The sequence below is a fragment of the Lycorma delicatula genome, chromosome 12 (assembly GCF_047948215.1).
Source record: "Lycorma delicatula isolate Av1 chromosome 12, ASM4794821v1, whole genome shotgun sequence".
NCBI classification, from domain to species: domain Eukaryota; kingdom Metazoa; phylum Arthropoda; class Insecta; order Hemiptera; family Fulgoridae; genus Lycorma; species Lycorma delicatula.
In genome coordinates this window covers 17476207-17502377 of record NC_134466.1, presented here as the reverse complement: position 1 = coordinate 17502377, position 26171 = coordinate 17476207, and the positions used below count along the sequence as shown (strand labels likewise).

The 26171-nt window shown below is 32.4% G+C and overlaps 1 protein-coding gene across 1 annotated transcript; it reads right to left on the bottom strand.

The window, feature by feature from the left end:
* Positions 1-403: 403 nt before the first annotated feature.
* LOC142332730 (acyl-CoA Delta-9 desaturase-like) lies at positions 404-25332 on the bottom strand. Its single transcript, XM_075379327.1, has 6 exons — positions 25116-25332; positions 17232-17482; positions 15867-15997; positions 10162-10367; positions 4361-4546; positions 404-1217 (listed from the first exon to the last, which is right to left on the bottom strand). Exons 2-6 carry the CDS (start codon positions 17431-17433, stop codon positions 887-889), a joined length of 1056 nt encoding a protein of 351 aa, XP_075235442.1. The 5' UTR covers positions 17434-17482; positions 25116-25332; the 3' UTR covers positions 404-886.
* Positions 25333-26171: the final 839 nt, after the last annotated feature.

Sequence of the window (26171 nt, the reverse complement as noted above, 5' to 3'; positions counted from 1 at the left end):
AACATACTTAGAATTGGTTCTTCTACATGCATCTTGTGTGTATGTATTTGTATTTGAATCTTGAGATAGTATTTGTATTTAATACAAATACTATCTCATGTTGATAGATAGCCTTATAATCAAACAAACAGCAAAAGTAAATGAGTCGGTCATTCATATTAAGATGCAAGGAAAAATTTAATTTAGTGCTAAATAATTCGATGCCAGACTCCTTTTTTATGAATGTATTGCTATATTCTACAATACAGTTTAATTTTAATTTTATTTATTACTGAAACTGTTATTAATCACAATTAATAAATTGATTTTCTTATTGGTTTTATATTATTTACAAGGAATGGAGAAGTCCAGAAGGAGTGAAGACTCAAAAATAAAGTTAACCACTTAAATTAAAAAGCCTATGTATATGTGTAAACATTTTTATTAAATATAGTTTTTTTCCATATAAAATGTTATATTTTTTATAAATTTGTTACAAAATAGTAATTAAAAATTATATTACTAATAATATTTTCATTTACAATATTGTACTTGTATCAACAATAATAATTATAGTAACATCAGTGACCTTAACAAGTACCTATGGTTAGTTATTATTTGTTTTTCTAGTGTATTTCTTTCTCGACTGAATGTTAGTGCAAGTACTGTACGTTGCTTTTATTATTACTTATAACTTATTACATATTTAATAGTGTATTATAATGTGTGTGTTTATGTTCAGTTTGTTTGCAATTTTATTTAATATGCGTTATATTTATAGTTCATTACCTTAACAGGAACAGCAAAATTAATGGATGACAACTGGACTTTAATAGTAATAGGTTTGAATCTGTGATCATTTATTTGATTAGTATATCAGTTATCATCTTGTACAGATTTAGTTCAGTTATTCAGCTTTTCGGCGATTAATTATAATAGCTTCTTTTTTATCTTCTTCAGGCATATCTTTATCATCCCAGCCCCATATTTCCGGTTCTTTATAAGTTCCATCACCAGTTCTTACAGCTCGTTTTTTTACTAGATCCAGCGGTACTGATTTTAAATCATATGCTAATCCTATTTTACCCATAAATGTTATGAATGCAGCAGTCCAGTTCAGTTCATAATTTCCAAATTCAGATGCTTTATAATCCCATGGAAAAACATGATGATAATTATGCCAGCCTTCACCTAATGTAAAAAATGATACGCCCATGTTTTCTCTTGCATATATATCTCTGTATTAATAAAAAACGAAAAGAATTATAATGTTAAGAATATAAATAATAAAACTTGGTAAAAAAAATAATAATAAAAATTACATTCAGTTTAAAAGGTCTATTCCAAAACTAACTTGTGATTGTTTAAAAAAAATCAAAATAATTAAAAAGATTTCATTATTTATATGAATTACTTACATATTACATCATTATTTCCCATGTTCAGGGACGTAATTTATCATGGGACTTAATTTATGCCAGCCTTTGCAGAAACTTGTCTAAGAAACTTGCCACTAAGATATACAGTTAATGATGTAGAAGATTGGTGCATTTATTTGTGCTGCTTCTGGAATGATGCATCAAACTGTGCATAATCTATACCAATTCAACAAATCAAAGTCATGAGTAGTTTTTAACTAAAGTACTGATACACTTTGCCTGACAATAAGATCTCCCTACAACGTACAATAACTGTGCCCTTTCTCTGGATGAGCAAATCAGAATTCAACCAACTAACTGATTAATTAAATGGCATAGCCAGCAGAATTACAGGACAACAGAGATTTATTTGTGTGTGCTATGTCAAATTACCCATTCATGGAATAATGCACACAAGACTGTCACTCATGATCTAGAGTCAAAAAGTAGTCTACAATTTTTTAATTGGATTATAAGTTATACTTCTCCAGCAATCCTTGTTTATTAACCGTGCCTATGAATATTTCATCGGTTTCAAAGTTCTGGGATGCCAGTCAGATTTTTTTCTTAGCGAAGAAATACAAGATAATGTATAATCTATGGAGTGTGATCATGCTATAAAAAATATACTTTGTGAGCAACACATGGTGTTTGTTTTGGATTGACTACCAATCCTTTTTCAGTATTTCTTGATAAATTTTTATGGTATCATAATTCTAGGAGCTCTGTCATAAAAATTCCTTTCTGGTCTGGTCCCAAAGCCATCATATGTGCATCATTTTTTTGGAATTTTTGTTTAGTTTAATGATACTCCTTTTCATTTGAGAAGCCTGTCTTACTCAGGTGGTTGTTTTGTGTCTAGTGAAAAAGCAGTTTATACTTTTTTTTTAAACTGGTCTATATAATATTATTCATCAGTAATGTTCTACTGTTTTACTGGGTAGAACCAACTCAACCTTCCAAGAAATTATTGGTGGGATGGCTCCCACTCCTTGGAGGGGTCCCAAGGTATTCCTTTGGGTAGAATTGTATTTCACATTCATGGTTTCTCTGTGTATTGATTGTCCATTTATCTCCACTCACCTCTTTTCCTTATCCTTGTATCATATCTTTGCTCTCGGCGATTTTCACTAAATCTTTGTGGATTCAAGTTAAAAATCAAGAAACCTCTGAGTTCTGTCTCCTTGGTATTTGGAAATAGCTTTAGCTAAGGACGTGTTCAGGAGCCATGTTTTCTATTTAGTGGTTTTTAAAAAAAAATCTGAACCTTGTCAAGTAAAATTGGGCCTCCTAAAACTTTCTAATACAATGCAACACAAATAAATGAATGGATATGTTTCCACAATTGTCAAAGTATGTCGCAACATTATGCACTCCCATTTGTAGTAAACAAATTTCATGTAACTCACATTTTGGGATAATGTAATGACAAGTTCCATCTTTAAGAGACTGTTACTTTACCAGTTCTAAGCAAAATGGTAGAATGGGCAAATAACAAGATTAAAGATTATCTCCTATTCATGTACAGTGTTACTATACAGACTGCTGTATTTTCAACATCTAATCAGAATTAAATTTTGGAATAATTGTAATCTCATGGCTTTCATTGAATTTTAATCAAGTTTCTTTTGGCTAATTTCCTTTCAGTTATTTAAGTTAAGCCATAATTCTTAAACCGTAAAAAAACTTTCATCGCTTATAAATTTTTACTTTCTCTTTGATCATTGATTTAAGCATATATTTTAACGAGAAAATTATAACCAAAGTAATGCCAGATGTTTATTAGGAACTGAACTCAAGATTACCTGATTTAGAAATCAGATGTTCATTACTATACCAAAGTTGTTAAGATTTGCACTACCTCACAGTAGGCTTTAATTCCAGTTACCAATTAGTTTTTCAGTTTTAGCATATACAGGCATCCAATTCTGATATAATGCTATTTATTAAACCAACAGCCAAAAACATTGATTTGATTTTTAGTGTGGACATTATGTTTTGTATGTTACATTCTTAACTTAATTTATATTTTGTATTGTAATGTTGCAAGCGGTCCTGAATTTGTTTAAAACTAAACTATATTATATTCTTAATAACTGTTAAAACCTCTCCGACCAGGAATGTGGTAAACCAATGTCTATTATCAGAATACAGTAAAAATTAAAAATATTTTATTGTAAATTTAACTGTGGTTAATGTAACAGTCATTAGTTAATTAAATATGTTCCTGATTACAAAAGGAACCGATCAGTACTACTCTTAACTCTTGATTGAGGATATCACTGCAGTACTGCCTATAATAGGAGCTGGTGGTGGAATTGAATAATTCCAACCAATTGTTAGATTAATAATCATACTAAATCATTTTAATGCATTTTTCCTGAAAAATGAAATGCATTAGGGAAAAGAACAAGAAAACTCTTATGTAACTAATGGAAGTCTCTTTTTAGTCTTCAAATAAGGTGTTCCAAAGAGTAAAATTGTTTGCTGTCTGTTGTGAAACACTATCCCAATTATTACAAAAAATTGTAACAAACTCGAAGTAGAAAAAATAATGTTATTACCGCTAAACCCCCAAGGTAGTGGTACATGATATTAGTAATACAATATACTTTTTATTGTGTGACTGATGTGGTACCTGATAGTAAGTTCTTGAACATGTGTTATGTCACTACAATGCTGTTGATCTTGTTCGACTTTAGTGTTTTATCCCAGTAATTTATTTGAATGCTATTTCCATATTTATGACCACTAAAAATAGTAAAATGTCTACACTGGATTACTACTATAGTACTTGCTTCTTAAATGTACTTATAAAATTGCTTTGTGGCTACTTCAATTTATTGTAGCTACCTGTTTTTAAAAAAATGTTAATTGCAATTTACCATAACTATTTTTATTAATATTAAAAAACTGATTATATTCTACTGTTCTAGTTAAGAATAATTTATCTTTATACCTACTTTTCATACGGTCGTTTTCCCCAGATGTGTCCAAAGCTATTTATACAAAATGTTACATGCATTGAGACCATGTACTGGAAGCAAACAGCAAAATGCCATGCCACTTTCAAGCTTTCACCCCAGAAATACCAAGGAACAAATGTAGGCATAGCCAAACAAAATGATATCACCAGTGGCCAATAGTATCTGTAATAACATAGAAATGACAATTTTGGAATGAATGTTTTATTCTAGGAGGTAATTGTTTTAAAAATTGCTGATTATAAGAGATGTTCTTTGAATTTAAAACGCAACCTAAATTTAGTTGATAATTTCTGGAAAAAATATAAATATCCAATAGAAATATTAATATACTGTATAATTTATTTATTATAAATTAGAGTAAGTCATATAAGTATTTTGTATATATCAATATTTTTCATTAAGTTCATCCTATTTTGAAAAACGAATATAAAAATTTAAATAGTAGCTACTTACAATTTATTGAATGAATCCAAATTTGCAGTAAAACACTTAAATCGAAAGTACTTAACATTAGCTTTCTATTTACTAATCAAAGTAATTTTTCGTGACTAAACAATGTGTTTCGTTAGGTTTATTTGTTATTGTCGAGTCGTCGTCAGTTTCATTTGTGTCACTGTGGTTCCAAAGTAGATCCTCTTCAGAACCACCCGATGCATTCGGCAAGCAAGAATGGCTTTTTAACTATTTCTGATGGCAAATCATTTCGAGCTTTCGAAATCCTTTCTACAACCGTAGCTACTGACGCTCGTTTAATTTTGCTGCCCGATGTAAGTGGTTGATCGTTTCCAGTCGACCGCAGATTATATTTTGCACGAATACGATCTTTAAAAGATTTATTAACTCTGACCACCAGTTATTGTAATCGACTTGTAATACCTACAGGAATTACAAGTAAATCATATTTACTAGTTGTCAGTTTTGTTTTAACGTTGTCAGACTAACATACTGTTTCTTTTCCGAATTCCACCCGGTTTACGTTCTCATTCACATCCTAACCGATCTTGTATTAGATCACATCCAGGCGTTCTGTTGAGCTCGAACAATTACACCATCACAGAACCTTTCTTTTCGGCACAGTTTTCCTGTTTAGAATTACATACGGCTGTAATTTATTTCCATCGGCAGTAGCATTCAACTAACATAACAGTTACTCTTACTTTATCTTATCCGGTTGTTTTTACTGTTACTTGTTTTAGTCCCTTCTCACTTATGGTGTAATTTGGTGGCATATCAAAAAACACGGCGTCTTCATCAGCACTACTATTTTGAAGACAGTTGTTTCTTTAATCGTAGATTGATTACGACCCTGGAGGTTAAAAAAAAGATATCAATTTGTGCTCGTAATCTGATGGTAACTTCTGGTAAATGGAGATTCTGCGAAGCGATGATAGACATTGCCTTTTCATGAATTTCCACACCATCCATGGCTAGCTTTAATTGAAGACCATTATTCCTTGGCCTTTAACATCAGTCTATCTCCTGTCACCGGAAGATCTTTGGTGCGGAGTTCCTTAAAACAGGCCAAAACAACAGCATCGATTTCCGGGTATTTTCCGTGTTTTGGTCCCGAAAAAGATTTCTTTGTTTACGCGCAAATAATTTCTGTTTCATACTGCGCCAACGACACACATTTACTTCGTTTACCGAGAACTGTTTATTGACGGCCCGATTTTCGATTTGTTCAGCTCGTAAAATATCATTGCGTTTAAAATCTGGCTCGAATGTGAAACGTTTTTTCACCATGATGAAACGGTTAGAAAAACACAACAAATAGGTAAAACGGAAAGGTTATGAAAAAATGGACCGATTTACAACTACAGTAGTATACCGTAAGCCTGTTCATCGAGTGGAGGTTAGACAGGAAAAGTGAAAGAACGTTTATAATCGTGTATAGAGCACATGCACAAATTCCAGAATTATAACTCTTCACTAAATTATGATTTCAACAGCTATAAAGCTGTTGAAATTAAAAGCTCTTTGAGATGAGTCATATTTCTAGAAATTTTTGTACGTTCTATTCACGACGACAAATGCTCTTTCACATTCCTCTCCGGTTTCTATTTGTTGTTGAACAACAGGCGTACGGATTCAAAAATTTCAGCTTTACACTTATTAACTATGCGTTTATGTCCAATGGCTTTAGACCTTCAATTGAAGATGCCCTTCGAATTTAAGCCGTACCTGACATTTTGACCCTTTAATCTGTAAAAGGTGCGTCTTAAATTCGGAGCAATACGGTATATACGAGGTCTGTAAATAATGTAATGAGACTAGCTTTTTTTGGCTGCCAAAGTGGTAACACTGTAAAGTTACTAGTAAACATGTGGTTATATGAACAGCTGATTTATATTAAGTATTAATATTCTTAGTCTAACATCGTCACGTGAGACGTAAACAATATTTTCGTGAAACGAATTTTTGTTGTGCGTTACAAAAATGAGTGATACTAATTATGAGGAACATTGTGCAATCAAGTTTTGTGTTAAACTCGGAGAGAATGATACTGAAACTTTTTTAAAATTGAAAAGAACGTATGGAGATGATGTTCTGTCACCAGCCCAAGTTTTTAGGTGGTTTAAAGCATTTTTAGGTGGTTTAAAGCGAGAATCAGTAGCGGACGATCCACGCTCTGGAAGACCGTTAACATCAAAAAGTGATGACAATGTTGAGCGAGTCAGAGACTTGATACGGTACGACCGGCGATTAACTGTCAGAATGATTGCAGAACGATTGAATTTGAACCTTTACTACATTCCATCAATTTTGAGAAATGAATTGGAGATGAAAAAAGTTTGTTTAAAATTGGTCCCTAAAAACCTCACTGTTGAACAGAAAAACAACAGGTTGGAAGTGTGCGGCGATCTTCTAGGGGGATTTGAAACTGATCCTGATTTTCTAAAAAATATTATTACTGGTGATGAATCTTGGCTATTTGAGTACGACCTAATCAACAAAACACCAGAGCAAGCAGTGGCACATGACAAACTCCCCACGTCCCAAAAAGCAAAGCAATATCATGCTAATTTATTTCTTCAATAGTAATGGCATTGTCCATAAGGAGTTTTTGCCTACAGGACAGACTGTAAATCAATATGTTACCAATAAATTCTTGAAAGGCCGTGGAAAATGAATTGTCCACGTGAGACCAGCCATCAAAGACAACTGGATGCTGCATCATGACAATGCACCTTGTCACACTGCACTCTCAATGAGTTTTTGACAAAAAAAAACATTCCTGCAGTTCCTCAACCACTTTATTCACCTGACTTGAGTCCTTGCGACTTCTTCCTGTTCCTGACTAAAAAAAAAACACCTCAAAGAACACTGTTTGGAACAGTAGAAAACATAAAATAAATGTAACTGACCATCTGAAGGATACTCCGGTTTCTGAGTTACAACATTGCTATGAAGAGTGGGAAAACCGTTTGAAGTGTTACGTGGCTTCACAAGGGAACTATTTTGAAGGTGATAGAGCCCATGTGTAATTGAATTGTAAGTAAAAAGTTTTTCTGAACCAGTCTCATTACTTCTTTTACAGAACTCATATTTATGAATTATATAGAAAACTTAGTTTAGGGATTGCTTTCTGAGGTCCTTAAGATTCCTTTTTATTGTTTTATTTCAAATCCATGAATTATACTAGAATCTATCCATGATTTTTGTTTATAGCTTAAAAAATACAGCATTTCATTTCAAAGTTTGTTTCTGGTGAAAAATCAACAGTGAAAGACTTCAGTTGACAGGTTAAACTTTTTCTAATGTAAAAATCAGAATTTTTTAAAAATTAATCTGTTATTATTAATTTGGAAAATGAATAATCAAAAAACAATATATCTAACACTTTTGATACATGTGAGATATTTTCCCATTTTTTTGTAAATCTTATTTAGATTTTAATAATCGAATCAAAATTTTTTTGATTTTTAGGCCTGGGATTTTCTTAGAATTTTTCTATCTTTTATCATGATATTTTTTAATTGCCTGGCTAAATGTAGAATTAAACATTAGATGCACACAAACTTTCCAGTTTTATCACAGAATTATAATGCTAAGAGTTTTGCTGTAAATGCATTATGTTAGCTTACAAGCATTTTCCATTGTATAATTTCTAATTATTCTGTTAAAAATATTTTTTTTTTCTTCTTGTTTCTTATAATGGCATATTTAATTGATATTTTTTAATGATTTGATATTGATAATTATACAGTCCTTTTGATTGTATTTTGGTGGTAATATTTAAATGACTTCAAAATAGTAAGAGGTTCTCAGTACAACCCTTGTATTTGTATATTATTTTTATTTTGAAGTATAATGTATATAAACACAAAATTTTATAATTTTTTTTTTTAAATGTTGAGGAAGTTTCTCTGATGGTCCCACTGTAAGTTCTTTCAAATAAAATCAGTGGAAGAACAAAAAATCATGTCCTCTTGTAGAGCATAATGATTCAGTGATTGCTGCAGCCCAAAATCATTTTTTAAGCATCTCTTTTTGGCTAGTTTTTATTATGTTTAAAAAATTTTATTTCAATAATATCTTAACCTTTACTCAAATGGTATAAAGGCTTTTTCTTCAATAAAAAGTAGATGAAATACTTTTTTTTCAAATTTAATTTTAAAATGCTTGTAATTCCTTAATTTGTGGACCAGTTTTCAAAAAACAGGTTTGCTTTTTTTATAATATTTTATATTTGCCCATTATGGAGCACCAGATTTTCAAATATGCTGTTTTTAAGGTTTTTATTTTTACTGTATATATATATATATATATATATATATATATATATATACTTATATATAAGTATTTTTCTAATAAGCTAATGATATTTTTTTTAATGTACAAGAGATCAAACCAGGGTACAAGAGTAGTTAGTTATCTATTTAATTTTATTATATATTGTAAATAAGTAAAAATTGTTTAAACTGGTATTTTTCTTTTAATAGTAAATAATTTTTTTTTTTAAATCTTTAATTATTAATATTCCTTTTTTTTAACAAACTTAATGTAAATTATATCTTTTTTTAAATTTTAATTCCTAGTCTTCTCACAGTACCAGGAATCTCAGAAGTTGAACCCTATTAATTCAAAATAATTTATATAAAATAAATAGTTTTATAAAAAAATAATAATAATAATTTTTATAAAAAAATAGTTTTTTTTGGACAGAGGGGATGTTCCATTTTAATATTTAAATTATTTTCTTAAAACTTGCAACTTTAGAAAATTATTTGGAAAATATGATAAAAGGTAATAATATATAATCCTTCTAGACAATCCATAGATTATTTTGATAGAAGTTAATTTCTTATTTTTATCAAGAACAAGCATCTCTTGTCCGGCATATTTTTTTTTTATAAATCATGATTTTTCATACAGGCAGTATTTTTTATTTATTTTGTAAGCATATCCACATTTTAAACAAAAAAAAAGGTAAACAGTAAAATTTATTGTAAAAAATCAAACCAAAATCCATTCTTTTAATTTTGATATGCTGAAGTTTTCATCAAATAAAGGATTAGCAGGCTGTTTGTAGGTATTTGTTTTTAGGGTGTTAATGATTTTATAATGGTGATATTTAAATATAAATTTCATACCATTCTTTTAACTTTTTACAGCACTTTTTAAAATTGATTTTATTATTTTTTAAATTTAATGTAAAACCTGTTACATTTTGTATATTGGTCGGTTCTTTTACCGATCGAACAATTTGGTGAATTTAAAACTAACTAACAATGTCAGAATTTAAAAGTACTGTGCTTATAAATAGTTTTACTTACTTTTTCTGCCACATAATTATTTTGTCCTCTTTTATGTCAGTAATATCGATGCTTTTACCTTTTGCCAAAACTTCTGGATGTCTTTTTTGCAATAACCAACCGTAGTGAGCAAACCAGAAACCACGTCTTGCATCATGAGGATCTGCATTTGTTTCTTGGTATTTATGGTGAACTCTGTGGTATCTAACCCAGTCGATCAGCGGACCCTGTACGTAAATTTGATTTACATGATTATTAATATAATCGATATTGCATATACTTACTACAGGAAATTTTTATTATTCTTGGAAATCTTTTATTCTTTAGAATCATGGTGTTGCTTCTACAGTTATCCGTGTACTAATGGGTCACCAAACACTCAACTCTCTATTTTATTGATATAATATAAAACCAAGCAAGATTAGGAAAAATAAGATCATTACGTGTAACTGTGTCCACCAGACTGGTCTACCGGTAAACTTCTCATAAATCACTTGCTTAACAGTTGATTTTCAAAGTCGAAGGTTCTAAGGTTCAAATCTTTATAAAAATTAGTTATTTTTATTCATATTTGAATGCTAAGCAGCGTATACAGGTTGGGATTCAATTAACCACACATCTCAGGAATGGTCAGCCTGAGTCTGTACAATACTATACCTCATTTACATGTAATACATATCATCCTCATCTAATTGGTCCACGGGGGAGGAAGTTTGCGTATTGTTCACAAGTTGAACAGATTGCAACGTACATCTTACGAATAAGTAATTATATATAACTGTGAGTATTGAAGAGATTACAGTGAAAAGAAAAAATTTAGGCATGAACATGCACAACGGGTAAATGCACACTCTATTCTAGGCATCAATCTATTATTGTATGATTAAATTTGTAAATTAATTAACAGTATTGCAGATTAGCTATTATCACAGCTGTTCCATGATGTTGCATGAACCTGGTTAAAGTCCATTTAATTTACAGCTACTCATTTTAATTTTTAGTACCTCACACTGAATTACTTAGGTTATTGCGGTCAAATAATCTGCTACATCTTAATTTTTCTATAACCGTTTTTAAAAAAAATTAAAATTCTTTGAATCAACATGCTTTGATACTTTGAAAGCGATATAATTCTATTATAATTAACCCTCAGTTGCTATTGGCACGCCTTGGTGATGAATTAGTTTTTTGTATTTTTATTAATAGATCCTGAACTAACGGTTTTAAAACTTCTTCCAGCTATGCCTGAAAAAATTACTTGACGTTATCTCTTTGTCATGTTCAATATTCTACATAAAATAAGTCATTCTCTATAATTACTCAACTGTAACTATTATCTCTCAGCGATGTAACACTAGCTCATTATAAATGTTGTCATACGATTTGATTTTACACCCCTAATGTTATAATTTTATAATAAATTGTTATCCTTTTATTTACTTAATTTTATTAACAGAGTATCTCTATATACCTTTTTGATGGATAAGATTATAAAATAATCTCAATTTGAGCATTTAGAAACCTTCCATCCATAATACAGGGTTATCATAAAAGAATGGTGCGGTTTTGAACATGGTTTAAATTAAAACAGAATTACTTACAGTTTATGTTTTTTATTTTTCAAATTTGTCGTCTCAAACATTTTTTTACATAATTAATAAATTTCAATATGTGCGCCCTTAGTTGCTCGACAAATGTCCAAACGATACTCAACTTCTCTCCAAATATTAGTTAACATTTCTTCGTTAATGGTCATTGCTTCATTAATCCTGTTTTTTAAGCGGTTTAGGTCGCAAATTTTTTGTGTATAAACAACGCTTTTAATGTACCCCCACAAGAAAAAATCGCAAGGTGTCAGGTCTGGACTCCTTGGAGGCCAAAGTACGGGTCCTTGCCGGCCTATCCATCGATCTCCAAATTTTTCGTTCAAAGCGTCCGTGACCAAAGCGTTGAAGTGCGGGGGAGCACCATCTTGTTGGAAATGAAGTCGATGAATGTTTTCGAGTTCATCCAGCTGAGGAAAGAATAATCGGTTAACATATCGAGATACACGACTCCATTGTTTTTTCAGCAAAGAAGACAGGCCCTATTACACGATTTTTCATCACACCACACCAAACATTAACTTTAGGCGAATCGCGTTGTTTCTCGATAATTGCGTGTGGGTTTTCAGAGCCCCATATTCGTGAATTGTGTCTGTTAACACATCCATTCGCGTGGAATGTAGCTTCATCTGTAAAAATTATATCATCTAAAAATGATTCGTTTTCACTTATTCTGTCCAACATTTCAACAGCGAAATCGTAACGTTTTACACCATCATCGGGTTTCAATTCCTGCAGTATCTGGATTTTATAAGCGTGTAATTTCAGTTTTTTATGTAAGACTTTGTGAGCTGTTGATTTTGGAATACCTAATTCGACGCTTCGACGGGGGATGACTTTCCAAGACTTCTAATTGCCGATCGTTAAATTAGTTCAACCGTTTCGTCTGGTACACTTGGTCTGCCGGTTGATTTCTGTTTCTTAACCGATCCGGTTTCTTCGAATCGTTTGAACCGACGTGTTATGTTATTTTTGTGTGGTGGATCTCTTCCGAATTCACGTCGAAACGCACGTTGAACTAAAATTACGGATTTTAATTCGGCCATCAATAAAACACACTTTGCTTTCTTTATCCGAGAACATAGTAACTCGCTACACTCACCGCAACAACAATACAAGAACTGACGTTGTTGTTACAACTGCTGATAAACAAAGTTTTGGGTTGGAGGCTTTCAGGGACACCAATATGACATCTAGAAATTTCCCTACAATCTTCCTATGAATTACTGAAACCGCACCATTATTTTATGATAACCCTGTATATTGGGTCAGAAGAGCAACTTTATTCTTCTGAGGCATCCGGCAAATTTGTGCAAAGAAAATATTTCAGGTCTTGTAATTAAACATTAAAAATGACAATGAAGCCCCCCCTAATGGTTGATGTGAAATAATATTTGCGATGAACATATAATACCGACACTTTTTATAACATTCCAGAGTCCTGATAAAAATGTGTTAAAAATTAAATGTATATTATTTGAAATATAATTTTTTCAACGATTCACCAGATTTTTTCGTGTTTTTCAGATCGTTGGCAGACTGATGCAGCAGCCATTTCCGAGTTACATAATTTCAAGCATGCTGAAGCTTTTTATAGAACTGCATGGTAAAATGAGAGAAATTTTAATTTTTGTTAAAGACTAACTATACATTTTAATAAAGTTGAAAGTTACATATTTCTTTACGGATGAAATTAATTTTGAATGCGGTTAATAGTCTAGTCTAAACGATATAATGCTATTTTATAGATCTCATAATCCTTATGAAACCTTTTACGTAAATTATTGGGAATGCTTTTTAAAATTCCTAATAAATTCAATGTCATAATGCGTGGTTGTTTTAATGTTAACATTCAAAACAATTCTAGTCTTTTTAAAAGTTAACGATTAGCTCGGTTTGAATAAATAGATCTAAATACAGGGTGTCCCATATAAAACGCAACCCAACCTTATATTGGTAGGTATTGAAATAATAAAAAGGCATGTGTAAATGTAAATGTAATTTTTATTATTACCATCCGTTACCTTACATTTATAGTAAATGTTGGAAGTGGCCGCCATCTTCTTGAATACAAGCTTCAATTCTTTTTACAGCGTTTCTTGCAACTTTTTTCAAAGTTTGTGCCGGATATTTAATACAGCTTGTTCAATATTGACTTTCAATCGTTCAAGTGTTCGTGGTTTGTTTCTGTAGGCTTTTTCTTTGGGGTAACCTCGTAGAAAAAAATCCGCCGCAGTCAAATCTGGAGCTCTTGGTGGCCACAAGCCTCGACCGATAACACGATTACCAAAGAATTCCTCAACGAAATCAGAAGTTGAACCTGCGTAGTGCGATGTCGCACCGTCATGTTGTAGCCAGTAGTGTCTGTCTTCCTCTTCCAAGAGTGCGATGAACTGAAATAAAATATCCTGATGTCGTTCTGCATTAATGGTGTACTCGAAAAAAATAGGACCGATTATTTTCTTCCGCGATATCGCGCACCACACGCCCAACTTCTGCGGGTGTAATTGTTTTTCGTGATAAACGTGGGGATTTTCAGCGCTCCAAATTCTACTGTTTTGGCTGTTTACGTAGCCATCTGAATGAAACCGCGCTTCATGTGTGAAAAATAACGAATCCATAACGTTAATTCCCTCACGCAGAAATCGACGGAACCGTTGACAATATTGTAGCCGTTTTTCTTAGTCGGGCTCAAGAAGTCGATGAACCGTTTGAATGCGATAAGGTCGTAATTGTAATCGTTTGGTCGCCCGATGAACAGTTGATTTAGACAAATTAATTTCACCAGACAAACGTCTGATCGATTTATTTGGCGAGGCGAGTAATCGGTCTTTGATTTCAGCGACTGTTTCTGTATTCAACACTGACGCAGATCTTTTGTGTTCCTTGTTATTAACAGAACCGGTCTCTCTCAATTTTGCAACTAACCTTAATACTGATGTTTTGTTAGGAGCCGGTTTATCCGGGTACTTATGGAGAAACAAATCTTGCACTGCAACCACTGATTTCGTACTGAAGTACGACTCGACAATGAAAATACGTTCATCTAGTGATACACTGAACGTTATGATTGCATTGTTGTTACTATCGGTAGTGTTCTACTCCGTCACCGCGATGTTCAGATGTTGGACGAATCAATTTCAGTAACGAGTAGGGGAGTAAGCTTGACCCTTGAAAATTTCAAGGATGAGTGATTGATGGGTTGCGTTTTATATGGGACACTGTGTATTTCGATCTCGCAGTCAACTAGAATTATAAAGATCTCAGCCGCTTGGATAAACAATATTTTTTTTATAAATTTACCCGAAGATAATTTTAGATCCTTTTATACAGATTATGGTGTGTCAGAACGCAATTTTCAAATTGCAATAGCATCATTTATCAGTGAAAACATGCATGACTGTGATTATTTTTATTATTTTAACAGTCGATCGATTTAGGGATCAATTAGAATACGAGAATATTTTCAATACGTGAAACAAATCGGTACTTATAGAAAAACTTTAGTTTTATGTTGTTTGAAATCGTAATTCCTTATAACGGGAAAGTTTTTTTTTAATTACATTTCACAACTAATAAATATATTCTGCATAAATTATATTTTTTTGCTTTTTTTGTTTAAAATACACAAAGTATAACGTATATTAATAGTTTAGTTAAGAAAAGAATCATTAATCACAAATTTACAGCAAAACTTAAAAATTCAGTTTGTAAATAAATTGTACCCGCGTTTATTAATAAATAATATTTTATACTGTTGTACGATTAAGGAATAATTTTTAAAAACAACTATAATCTTTTTAAAAACAGATTAAGTATTTAATAAGTATTAATTATTTAACTGTGCAATTAATTAATTACGTCTCGGTGACTTACATTTAGTAAATTATTTACACAAAAATTTTACTCGTCAAAGTTGAAAAAGCTAAGTAGAAACATATGAGACAGACCAATGGATCGATGACTATGACGTCCTGTCACAGTAAACGATTTTCTCAACTGCACTATTAGCAGTACTGACTCTACTTTAGACAGCCCCGGGTAGAACTACTGTCCATTTATGTTTTTACATTTCATAAACTTTGAAAGTAAAAATTAATATTAAGATATAATTTTAATTACCTCAAATGCCAATATAAAAAAAAAAGTCAGTAATATTCGTAATGGAAATGTAGCTTTGTACGAGCGGTGTGTCCACAAACGATGGGCTCCAGCGGCCACTCCCCAGTTCTTCAGTATGTGCATCAATCCAACTTTTAACAGAAACGTAAAAAAAAATTAAAAATTTTTAAAAAATTTTTCACTTTACCTAAATCAATAAATTAGAAACCCATTTTAATTTAATAATACGGATCGACTTCTTAATTTGATATGCGAACAGATCAAATTAAGTTACAGAAACTTTTAAGTATTTTTGAAAAAAAGATTGAATTAATAACTCGTTTTTAGTGCAATAGGGTTCTTCCACTTGACCTTCTGTTAGTAGAGATGTCTCTTAATTACTCGTTTATTGATCGTAAATAAGTTCTGACAACCGGAACCAGTTGCTGTCAAATATCACGTGCCTTTAGGCTTATAAAAACTCTAATTATAAGCAAAGGAAAGTTATAAAAAGTTTATAAACCCCAAAATTAAATTAAGATTTTAAAAAATCTGATGCGGACACCACATGTCTTATACTTGTACGCCTATTAAATTACATATACACATTTTTCTAATTATTAATAAATCAGTATATTTGAATTAAAAAAAAAAAAAAGTTAAAAAAAAAGGAGGTGAAGTCTGATTCGGACCGATGTACCTTCCCCTTGTAAGATAAAAATATTACATTAATTAAAATGTCATTTGGCTATAACTCTGGAACCGATGAAAATAAGTATCGCTTATTATATATCGTTAAAAACTCTCGATGACAGCTTATTGCTGCAGATAAAAAAACGTCCAAAATCCAAATTTTTTGAATTTGTGCTTTTTGAATTTGGACTCTTTTGGTTCAGTAGATTGCAATCAAAAGGGGAGGTGCACGATTAGATGTGCACTTAAATCCAAAATTTCAACATCCTACGGCTAATCGTTTTTGAGTTATGCGATATACATACGGACGTGCAAATGTCACGTCGAAACTAGTCAAAATGGATTCAGGGACGGTGAAAATGGATATTTTCGTTGAAATCTGAAAACCGAAATTTTTCGCTATCACAATACTTCCTTTAATTCGTATAAGGAAGTAAAAAATGTATAAATGTGTAAAAAATGAAGTAAAGAATCGGAGGATCGTATCTCACTTACAAATGAAATAAGTTTAAATGAAGAGCAGCAAAAAAATGTGTATATGTAATTTAATAGGCGTACAAGGAAGTCAAAGTCATGTGGTGTCCACATAAGATTTTTTAATGGATGTAAGCATGTTTTTTTGGTATAACCTTATAATGCGTTATTTTAATATAATGTTATTATAATTTACTATTAGTTTAAGAATATACTTACGGAAAGCCCACGTTTGCCACGAAGCCTGTGTTAAGCCTAGATATAATCCATACAGTCCGCCGATATGTAGGTACGAGTGTATTATAACATTTCTCCAGCTGACCTTAAATTTATACTCCTTCTCTGGTTCTTTAATAACGATCGGTTCTAACACATCATCTTCATACAACACGCCGGTTGCGGGTGAACTGTCCACTGTCATCGCGGCTAAATTTTTATTTTATTTTTTTAATTAACAGCAGCAGTAATATCTAAACAAATAAACATATATATGCGTTAATATACACAAATAAATTTACGTGTTACGTGACTGTTTTCTTATGAAAAGGACTTATGAAAAAGGAAACCGGATATTGCTGTGAAACACCTTTGGACTGTGCCCTATTATACAGGTTGATTCAAAGAAACGGGAAATTAAAAAAATTTAATAACGTTAATGAAAAAATTTTTTTAGAAAATGAATTTTATTTCATGTAATTGTACAAATGTTGCCATTTTAGGATACATACATTTTAGTTTATTTTTTAAAGATGACATCTTCCAGGTGACCTCCTCTTTTACGTAAACACTCACGAAGTCTCTTCGTTAAATTGTTCACGGTTTGACGTAAAATCTCAACTGGAATTTCCGCAATTGCTTCTCGAATCTTTGCCTTCAGTTTTTCCGTTATAGCAGGTCTACTGTGGAACGCTTTGCTTTTAAGGTGACCCCACAAAAAGTAATCGCAAGCTAAGAGATCAGGCGATCTGGGAGGCCATCTAATGTCACCGTTTCGTGAAATGACACGTTGTCCAAACAATCGGCGTACAGCTGCCATCGATATTCGTGCAGTATATGACGTTGCTCCGTCTTGTTGAAACCAGGCTGTGTTAAGAATCGGTGGAAATCTCTTTTCTTGTTCCACAACAAAGGTTTCAAGCACGGCTACGTAACGAGCCGACGTCACTGTAATCGCAAGACCGTTGTCTTCCTCAATAAAATAATGCGTGTGATGTATGCGACCAAGTATTATTGTGTCGCAGAACGATCGGCTCCGTGGATAATCGAACGTGACGTACGCATCGTCTAAGATGTTTTAACATTAATTAATTTATCTTACTTTACGGTATATATCTTACTTTACGGTTAATTCCATCTTACTTTACGGTATACAAGTCTGGGAAAGAGCTCTGCGTGCCGACAAGAACAGAAGAGCCCTTGAAGGAATTCAACGGCGCATGGGCTTAAGAGTGATATGCGCATATTCTTCAGTCTCCACCGAGGCAGTACTCGTAATTGCAGGAGTTCCTTCGCTTAAACAACTGGCGGAGATGCGAGTGAGTATAGACAACCTTATAAAGCCTTAAGAAGCATATGAAGAGATGCTGCATAATTGGCAACATCGTTGGGATGTAGCCAACACGGGACGATGGACACATCGTTTGATACCTTTGATCCGACCGTGGATAGAAAGGAAGTTCGGGGACATAAATTACTGGATAACGCAATTTTTTACAGGGCATGGGTCGTTCAGGTCCTATTTATGTGCGAGACTAAGGGTAGATAACTTACTGTGGGGCATATGATTCCCCTGAACATGTAGTATTTGAATGTAACCGTTGGACTGAAAGCAGGCAATCCTGTGTAAGACGTATAGGGCCATTATCTACGGAGAATGTGGTGGATAAAATGCTACTTAACGAGGATAACTTTAATGTGATCTCGTCGTTTATAACCGCAGTTATAAAGAAGAAAGATGAGGAAGCTCGTCAAGAAGAAACCGCTCGCTGATGACGGCTGGAATTTCCACCTACGAAATAAAAGAGCTAACCGGTGAACTGACCTGCCGTGCCGGACATACAGCCGGCGGGCGGGGAGGCGAGCTAGAGTAAAGGACACTCCTCTGGCGCGAGTCAAACTTGATTGTAGATCCGTTCCAGAGGAGTAGGTGGGAATATATAAAAAAAAGATGTTTTAACATATGCTTCTCATCAGCTTCAAAAGGAGGTGTTTCCAACTCCTTTAAATTAATCCTCGGTTCTATAACAGCGACAGAAAATAAGAGGGCACGAGTCAACTAGTTTTGGAATGTTAGTAATAGGGAAATGACATTCCAAAAAACAAGATGACAGCGACTTTTGCTTTACGTTCTAGTGCGTATTACATTTTAGCCTTCCCTCGTAATTTGTTTATTAAATTGTACGCTTTTGTTTTTCTTAGTATCATGATACCAGCCGGATTACTCCAAACAAAAAGTGACATAGACGGTTTGGCATATTCATTACCGTTCTGAATTTTCTTTTGCGGATACTGCAACTAATATTTCCAGTATCCAGAATGTTTTAGTCTTAACTAAGACTACGACAGACACTATAAAGTATCGCTGAATTTTGCGATGAAATTTTAGCCGTTTCTCTGGAAAGTCCAAGATGCAAATCTCGGTCAGGTTTGGTGTTTTTCCATTAATGTTAAAAATTTCCGCATTACTTATTCCTGAAAACACGCTTCAGAATATAGATGTACAATAAAATAATAAATGCGATTAGTAATCGAGTGTATTTAAATCAAGAAACATAGTGATCCTTAACTGGCGTCTGGAAACGTTATCGGAATCATTTGTTCACACAAAATCTTTCTGAAAAAATATTGCAAGAATAAATTAGCCGAATTAGAATTTCATTGTAGTCAGTCAAATAGAAATTTTCAAACAAATTTAATGCGATTTTAATTATATCGCTGGTATTTTATAAAACACGATAATTATTTCACATTATATTGCACTATCTCTGAATATATATTAATTTTATTGTTTGTACCTAGAAACAGCACCGATGTCATGTTGTTAAACGAGTGACTCTTCAGGTTTTACTTAATACGTATTTTTATATAAAATATTTACGTAAATGATGATTCTTAAGATTACTATAGACGCTAAATACAATTTTCATGAAATCTAATCTATTTCGTTAATATAGTATCCGAATATCTCTCCATCCTCTCATCTGATTTTTAAAAAAATGAGTAATTCATAATAATAAAAAAAATATTATTTATAAATTGTCCAAATACACCATCTGCCAGTAAATTTTACGATTTAAAATCAATCGTTTTTGAAACAAATTTAGCATTTTTGGATTCTAAAGTGTCACAGTCTTAGACATTAGGAAAGTTTTTATTTTTAATTTGTAATACTTTCCTGTTGATGCATGTAAAGTTAGCAAAAGAAATTTATATGTTTATTTTAATTTAGAACAGTTACATAATTTATATATACGTACATCAGGAACGGATTAGTGTAAATATGCTACTTATACAGATAAAAAACGAACTTCAGAAAATTTACGGAAGCAGAATAATAAAAGCATTACTACACTTTATTACGTGAAAAAGGTATCGCTTAAAATTAGAAAAAAATAAAATTAGTAATTTAATAAATAACTGTGTACCGATTTGTATTTTGTTTTCTCCTTACGGAGAAGAAAAAGCTCTGCCAGCCACCACCAGGCCCGCACTGATGGCAGTGCGGGGCTCTCACCCGCTAAAAAACCTTCTCCCTCTTATCATAGAGAGGCCGAATCTAAGCCATATGGTATGTACACGTGCATGATTATTTCTTTGAAGTCGATGTTTTCTTTCTTTTTCCTGTTTAGCCTCCAGGAATTACCGTTCAGGATTTACTTCAGAGGATGATATGTACGAGTGTAAGTGAAGGGTAGTCTTGTACAGTCTCAGGTCGACCGTTTCTCTTCCCAAATCAGCTGATTTGGAAGTCGAGAGTTCCAGCGTTCAAGTCCTAGTAAAGCCAGCTATTTTTACACGGATTTCAATACTAGATCGTGGATACCGGTGTTCTTTGGTGGTTGGGTTTCAATTAACCACACATCTCAGGTATGATCGAACTGAGACTGTACAAGACTACACTTCATTTACACTCATACATATCATCCTCATTCATCCTCTGAAATATTATCTAAACGGTAGTTACCGGAGGCTAAACAGGAAAAAGAAAGGTCGACCGTTTCTGAGACGAGTGATTAATTGAAACCCGACCGCCAAAGAACAGCGGTATCCACGATCCAGTATTCAAATCCGTATAAAAGTAACTGCCTTTACTAGGACTTGAACGCTGAACTCTCGACTTCCAAATAGTTCACCGCTAGACCAACCCGGTGGGCTTCCCCGCATGATCATCCCAGGCACTCTACTATCTGAATCTAGATAACCGGAAGGCGTCCCCAGGGGATTACGGACGAGCGAGGACTCTGAGGAACCCCCGCCGAACATTTCCAGAAGCTGGACCGCTCTTATTTACTCCTCATCGAACTCCATATCTACCGATCCGCATCTCCTCATTGGCCTTCTCTCTTATCGTTGTTGCGATCGTAGTTTCAAACATTAACCGGTTTTATGTGCATTAAAAACACGTTCTGATTTTCTTTTGTAAAAGTTTCAAGCGGTTTAAAGAGGAATGTTAAAATACGAGCGTAATAAACGTGTAATTATAGGGTTAAAAACGGGTTTTAATTAAACGTTTCAAAAATGAAGAAATACGGTTTGTTTTCGTTGTATTGTAAATTTAACTGATCTTTCTACAAGAATCTATGTAGCGAAACTTCAGAAATTTCACGTTGATTGCGATAGAAATAATTTTTTTTTTCATTAATAAGGAATATTCTATACACAGTTAACAATGGTACGTTTACCTTGGAGATAAAGGAGTTTACTCCTTTATTTATTCTGATCAGAACGTAATAATAATACGTTATATAGTGCAAGATAAATTCTAAATATAAAAATAAACTATAAGATAAAAAATATATGTGTTAAAAATCCATATTGATTATGCAAATATAAACAAGTGAAATGTTAAGCTGAATATATTATAAAAATTCCCTTTCGACACGCCGGAAGGGGGAGGTAGATTTCACCGGTGCTAAGTAGGGGATAATAAAGATTTCCACCTTAAAGTTAAGAAAAACTTCAAATTTAATCGATACCACAACGGTTGTATGTGAAAAAGGTTTCGCATGTTTAACATACAAGCCTCATTTTCTTACAATTCCAGCAACATTTTGGTCATCCCTTGCCGTAAGGGTTGGTCATATCAAAAATTATATCAGACAAAAGTTTTAGGTAATGTTTAGAGGACTAATGATCGCTTTAAGCGATTCGATACTGTGACTATTAAGGGAGGTATGATTTTTTTGTTTTCGAAACCCCGTTTTATCTACCTTCTGAGCCAACGGTTGGTGATATCAAAACATTTTACTTGGATAACTTTTAGGCCCTTATTCGATGAATAGTAAGAATTTTAAACGGGTTCGATATTTTACTTAATAAGAAAGTTATAGCGATATTTTTTTTCTTCGAAAAACCCCCCACTTTCCACTCCGTGGTGGAATTTTCCCATTAACGAACTCGATCGAGATTTTGGGTCGTTATATTTTATGTAAATATTTGAAAATGATTGACGCAAAATTACGGCAGTTACCGTGTCCACAAGAAAATGAAATGTATATAAACTTTGAACTGATGATGGTTTTGGGGTCTGTGGGATATGAAACGCGAAGATATGTCGAAATTTTCGGAAGTCGAATCGTGGTACTCGTTACAATAGGCGGCTTTCCTATGAAATATACCTAAAATAATTAACAATTCTAAAGCTTCTATTGAAAATCATTTTGAGCACATTTATTTATACATAAACAAGAAGCAGGTGTGTTTTTTTTTTTTTTTTAATTAGTATTATTTAAAAATTCATTAGCAAATTAATTTCGTAAAAGTAATTAATTTATTTTAATTGAATTATAATTTATTATAATTTTGTTAAATAATTGTATTTTAAATAAATTGGCAATTTATTAAAAACGACAACGAAACAACCATAATAAGGTCCGTTTTCGTAAGCCGAAGTATTGTGTTGTGGTACAAAAACATCCCAACCCCTTAGGGAAAGACACCCACCCGCCTTGTGTCACTTCCGGTCGCCACCCCCCCCCCCCACCACGTTCCTGGCTTTAACGGGATGTTATACAAAAACAGTTCCGTTGTTCGATTTAGTAGGGGTAGATATTGTGATTTTTTTGTTAAATAAGTGACAATTCCTTTTAGCAAAGATTACATGTTCGCCGGCCTTCATGGCGCGAGTGGTAGTGTCTCGGCCTTTCATCCGGAGGTCCAAGGTTCGAATCCCGGTCAGGCATGGCATTTTAACACACCCTGCATATCATTCGTTTCATCCTTTGAAGTAATACCCAATGATGGACCCGGAGGTTAAACGAAAAAAAGAAAAAAAAAGTTGCATATTCATAAAATATATACGCAAGGATTAGTTAACATATTTAATTTTTTTGAATTAGATTTACACGATTCATATTTATGTGCGCCAGATAATAATCTGACAGCACATTTTTATTTCTTAAAAACTCCATCTGTTTAATTTAAGGGAACCCCCAAGAGATATTATACTTTATAAAAGTATATAATTATCTTTGGCTGTAGAAACAGATATCTTTGAAAATAATAATGAACGGTTTGATATTTCGACAAAGATCATAATAAAGAAGAAGAAGTGCAAGGTACCAAGGATGCTCCTCTGTGGCACTACTTCTGCATTTTGGAATAGACCTAAATTTTAAATGGATGTTCTTATAAAAAAATGAAAAATCACTGTATATTTTACAGTTTGTAATAATTATTTTACAGCCGGTTAACCAGCTGAATGTAATTCTAATACCGTTTGGTTTTTTAGGTAGATCTCATAAGAAAACCTCCCAATTGTAATGGGTACCATGATTCGACTTCCGGAAAATTTCGACACATCTTCGTTTTTCACATTCCCCAGACCCCAAAACCACCTCTTTCAAACGTTTTATATATATATATATATATATATATATTTTTTTTTTTTTTTTTTTTTTTTTCACTCTGTTGTGGACATGATAACTGCCGTTATTTTGCGCCAATCACTTTCAAATTGTTCCTTAAAAATACCTCGTTCCAAAATCTCGGTCGAGTTTGTTAACGGCCAAAATCGAACCGTGAAGGTGAAAATGGTAGGGGGTTATTTCGAAAAAACAAAATATCGCTATAACTTTCTTATTAAGTAAAATATCGAATTCGTTTAAAGTTCTTACTATTCACCGGATAAGGGCCTAAAACTTATCCAGGTAAAATCTTTTGATATCACCAACCGTTGGCTCAGGAGGTAGAAAAAAGGGGTTTCGAAAACAATAAAAAAAATCATACCTCCCTTAACAGACGCTGTGTCTAATCGGTTTAAAGCGGTTTTTAGCCCTCTAAACATTACCTAAAACTTTTGTCTGAAACAATTTTTGATACGACTAATCCTTACGGCAAAGGAAGACCAAGATGTTGCTGGAATTGTAAGAAGATGTTTGAAACTCTTTTCACATGCAACCGTTGTCGTATCGAGTAAATTTGAAGTTTTTCTTAACTTTAAGGTGGAAATCTTTTTTATCCCCTACTTAGCATCGGTTAAATCTACCTCCGCCTTCCGGCGTGCCGAAAGAGATTGTTTTTTTTTTTTTTTATTAACCAGAAATATGGAAGTAAATTAAATACTGAGATTCTAAAAAATTAAAAAAATGAATTTTCTCTTATATTTCTCTTTAAAATATCTTGGAAATCTTTTCTGTTCAGATGCTTTGAAACGAGACGGTATAGTTTGATTTTGTCGCCTGCGAAATGAATTAGATTGAGAAAATTATTATTTAATAGGACACCCGAAAATTAAACCCTAAAATTTTATCCTCGGCGATGTTTAGAAGAAATTTTTATTTTGTATAATTTATAGATTAAAATTTAATTTAGCATGCGTTAAATTTTTTATAAAATAATACAAAAAGTGTATATCTATTTATAACATAATAATTTTTTATTTACCGTTTTTTAAAATGAAGTATACAGTATGCCGTTTCCAGTCGATAATGTTAACGTTGATTCATCTAATTCTATAACAATAGGCTACATAAATGATAATCTGAGATATATTTCAAATTACATAATAGCCTATATATGTAACTGAACTGGACGGATGGGTTGTGGACGACTTCGGTCAGATGGACTCACACTGTCGAATGAATCTTGAATGTATAACGGTTTCAAATTATTACTATTATCATTATTAAGTAGTAGTAGTAGTAGTAGTAGTAGATGTCATATTATTATAGCAATGTAAAATGTAAATGTAAAGCAATAAAGGGAATGATTGAAGCCAATTGAATTGTTCCTTCTGCCCCCTTCCCCTTTAGAATTCATTATAAAGAAAATGAAGAAGAAGCAGAAGGTACTTTTTTTTACTTCATTTAAGCAGTTAAATTATCCCTCCCTATATTTTTAAATACTTCCTACTCGTAAGAACCGTTTTATGTCTTTTTATCTCCGATACCTAGTATATTCTAATTTTAATTACCGTATTAATTTACCTTTGTCTGGAAAAAATTGTCATCAATTTTTATTTAATTAATGAAATAAAAATATTTAAGATATTTTTTTATCGTATTTATCGACAATATTAACTAAAATAAAAAATTTATAACTTTTCAATTAAAAGTGCATACTTATATAAATATTTTTAAATTACTTTAAAGAAATGGGGAATTTCTCGATTCAACCTGTGCGCATTATTTTTTTTTTAATGTATTTCAGTCTTATTCACCAATTAATGGTCTGATTTTGATGATTTATTTTTTTGTGAATAAAAGTTCTTCTGTTTAAGTTTTCCCTTATAATTTTAGTAGGAGATTTTTTTTAAATAATGAAACATTAGATTTCATAGAAAGTTTTAAATATCTTTTCTACATTATTTTTTTTTGTCAAATTATTGCTTAGTATTATACGGAGTGTCCCATATAAAACGCAACCCAACCTTATATTGGTAGGTATTGAAATAATAAAAAGGCATGTGTAAATGTAAATGTAATTTTTATTATTACCATC

Excerpts from the sequence above, each read along its gene's own strand:
- LOC142332730 (XM_075379327.1), bottom strand. The coding sequence starts at position 17,433 with ATGACAGTGGACAGTTCACCCGCAACCGGCGTGTTGTATGAAGATGAT. Across the intron at positions 15,998-17,231 it reads GTGGCAAACGTGGGCTTTCC|TTGGATTGATGCACATACTG; the intron begins GTAAGTATATTC and ends TTCTGTTAAAAG. Across the intron at positions 1,218-4,360 it reads GGAAAACGACCGTATGAAAA|AGATATATATGCAAGAGAAA; the intron begins GTAGGTATAAAG and ends TTATTAATACAG.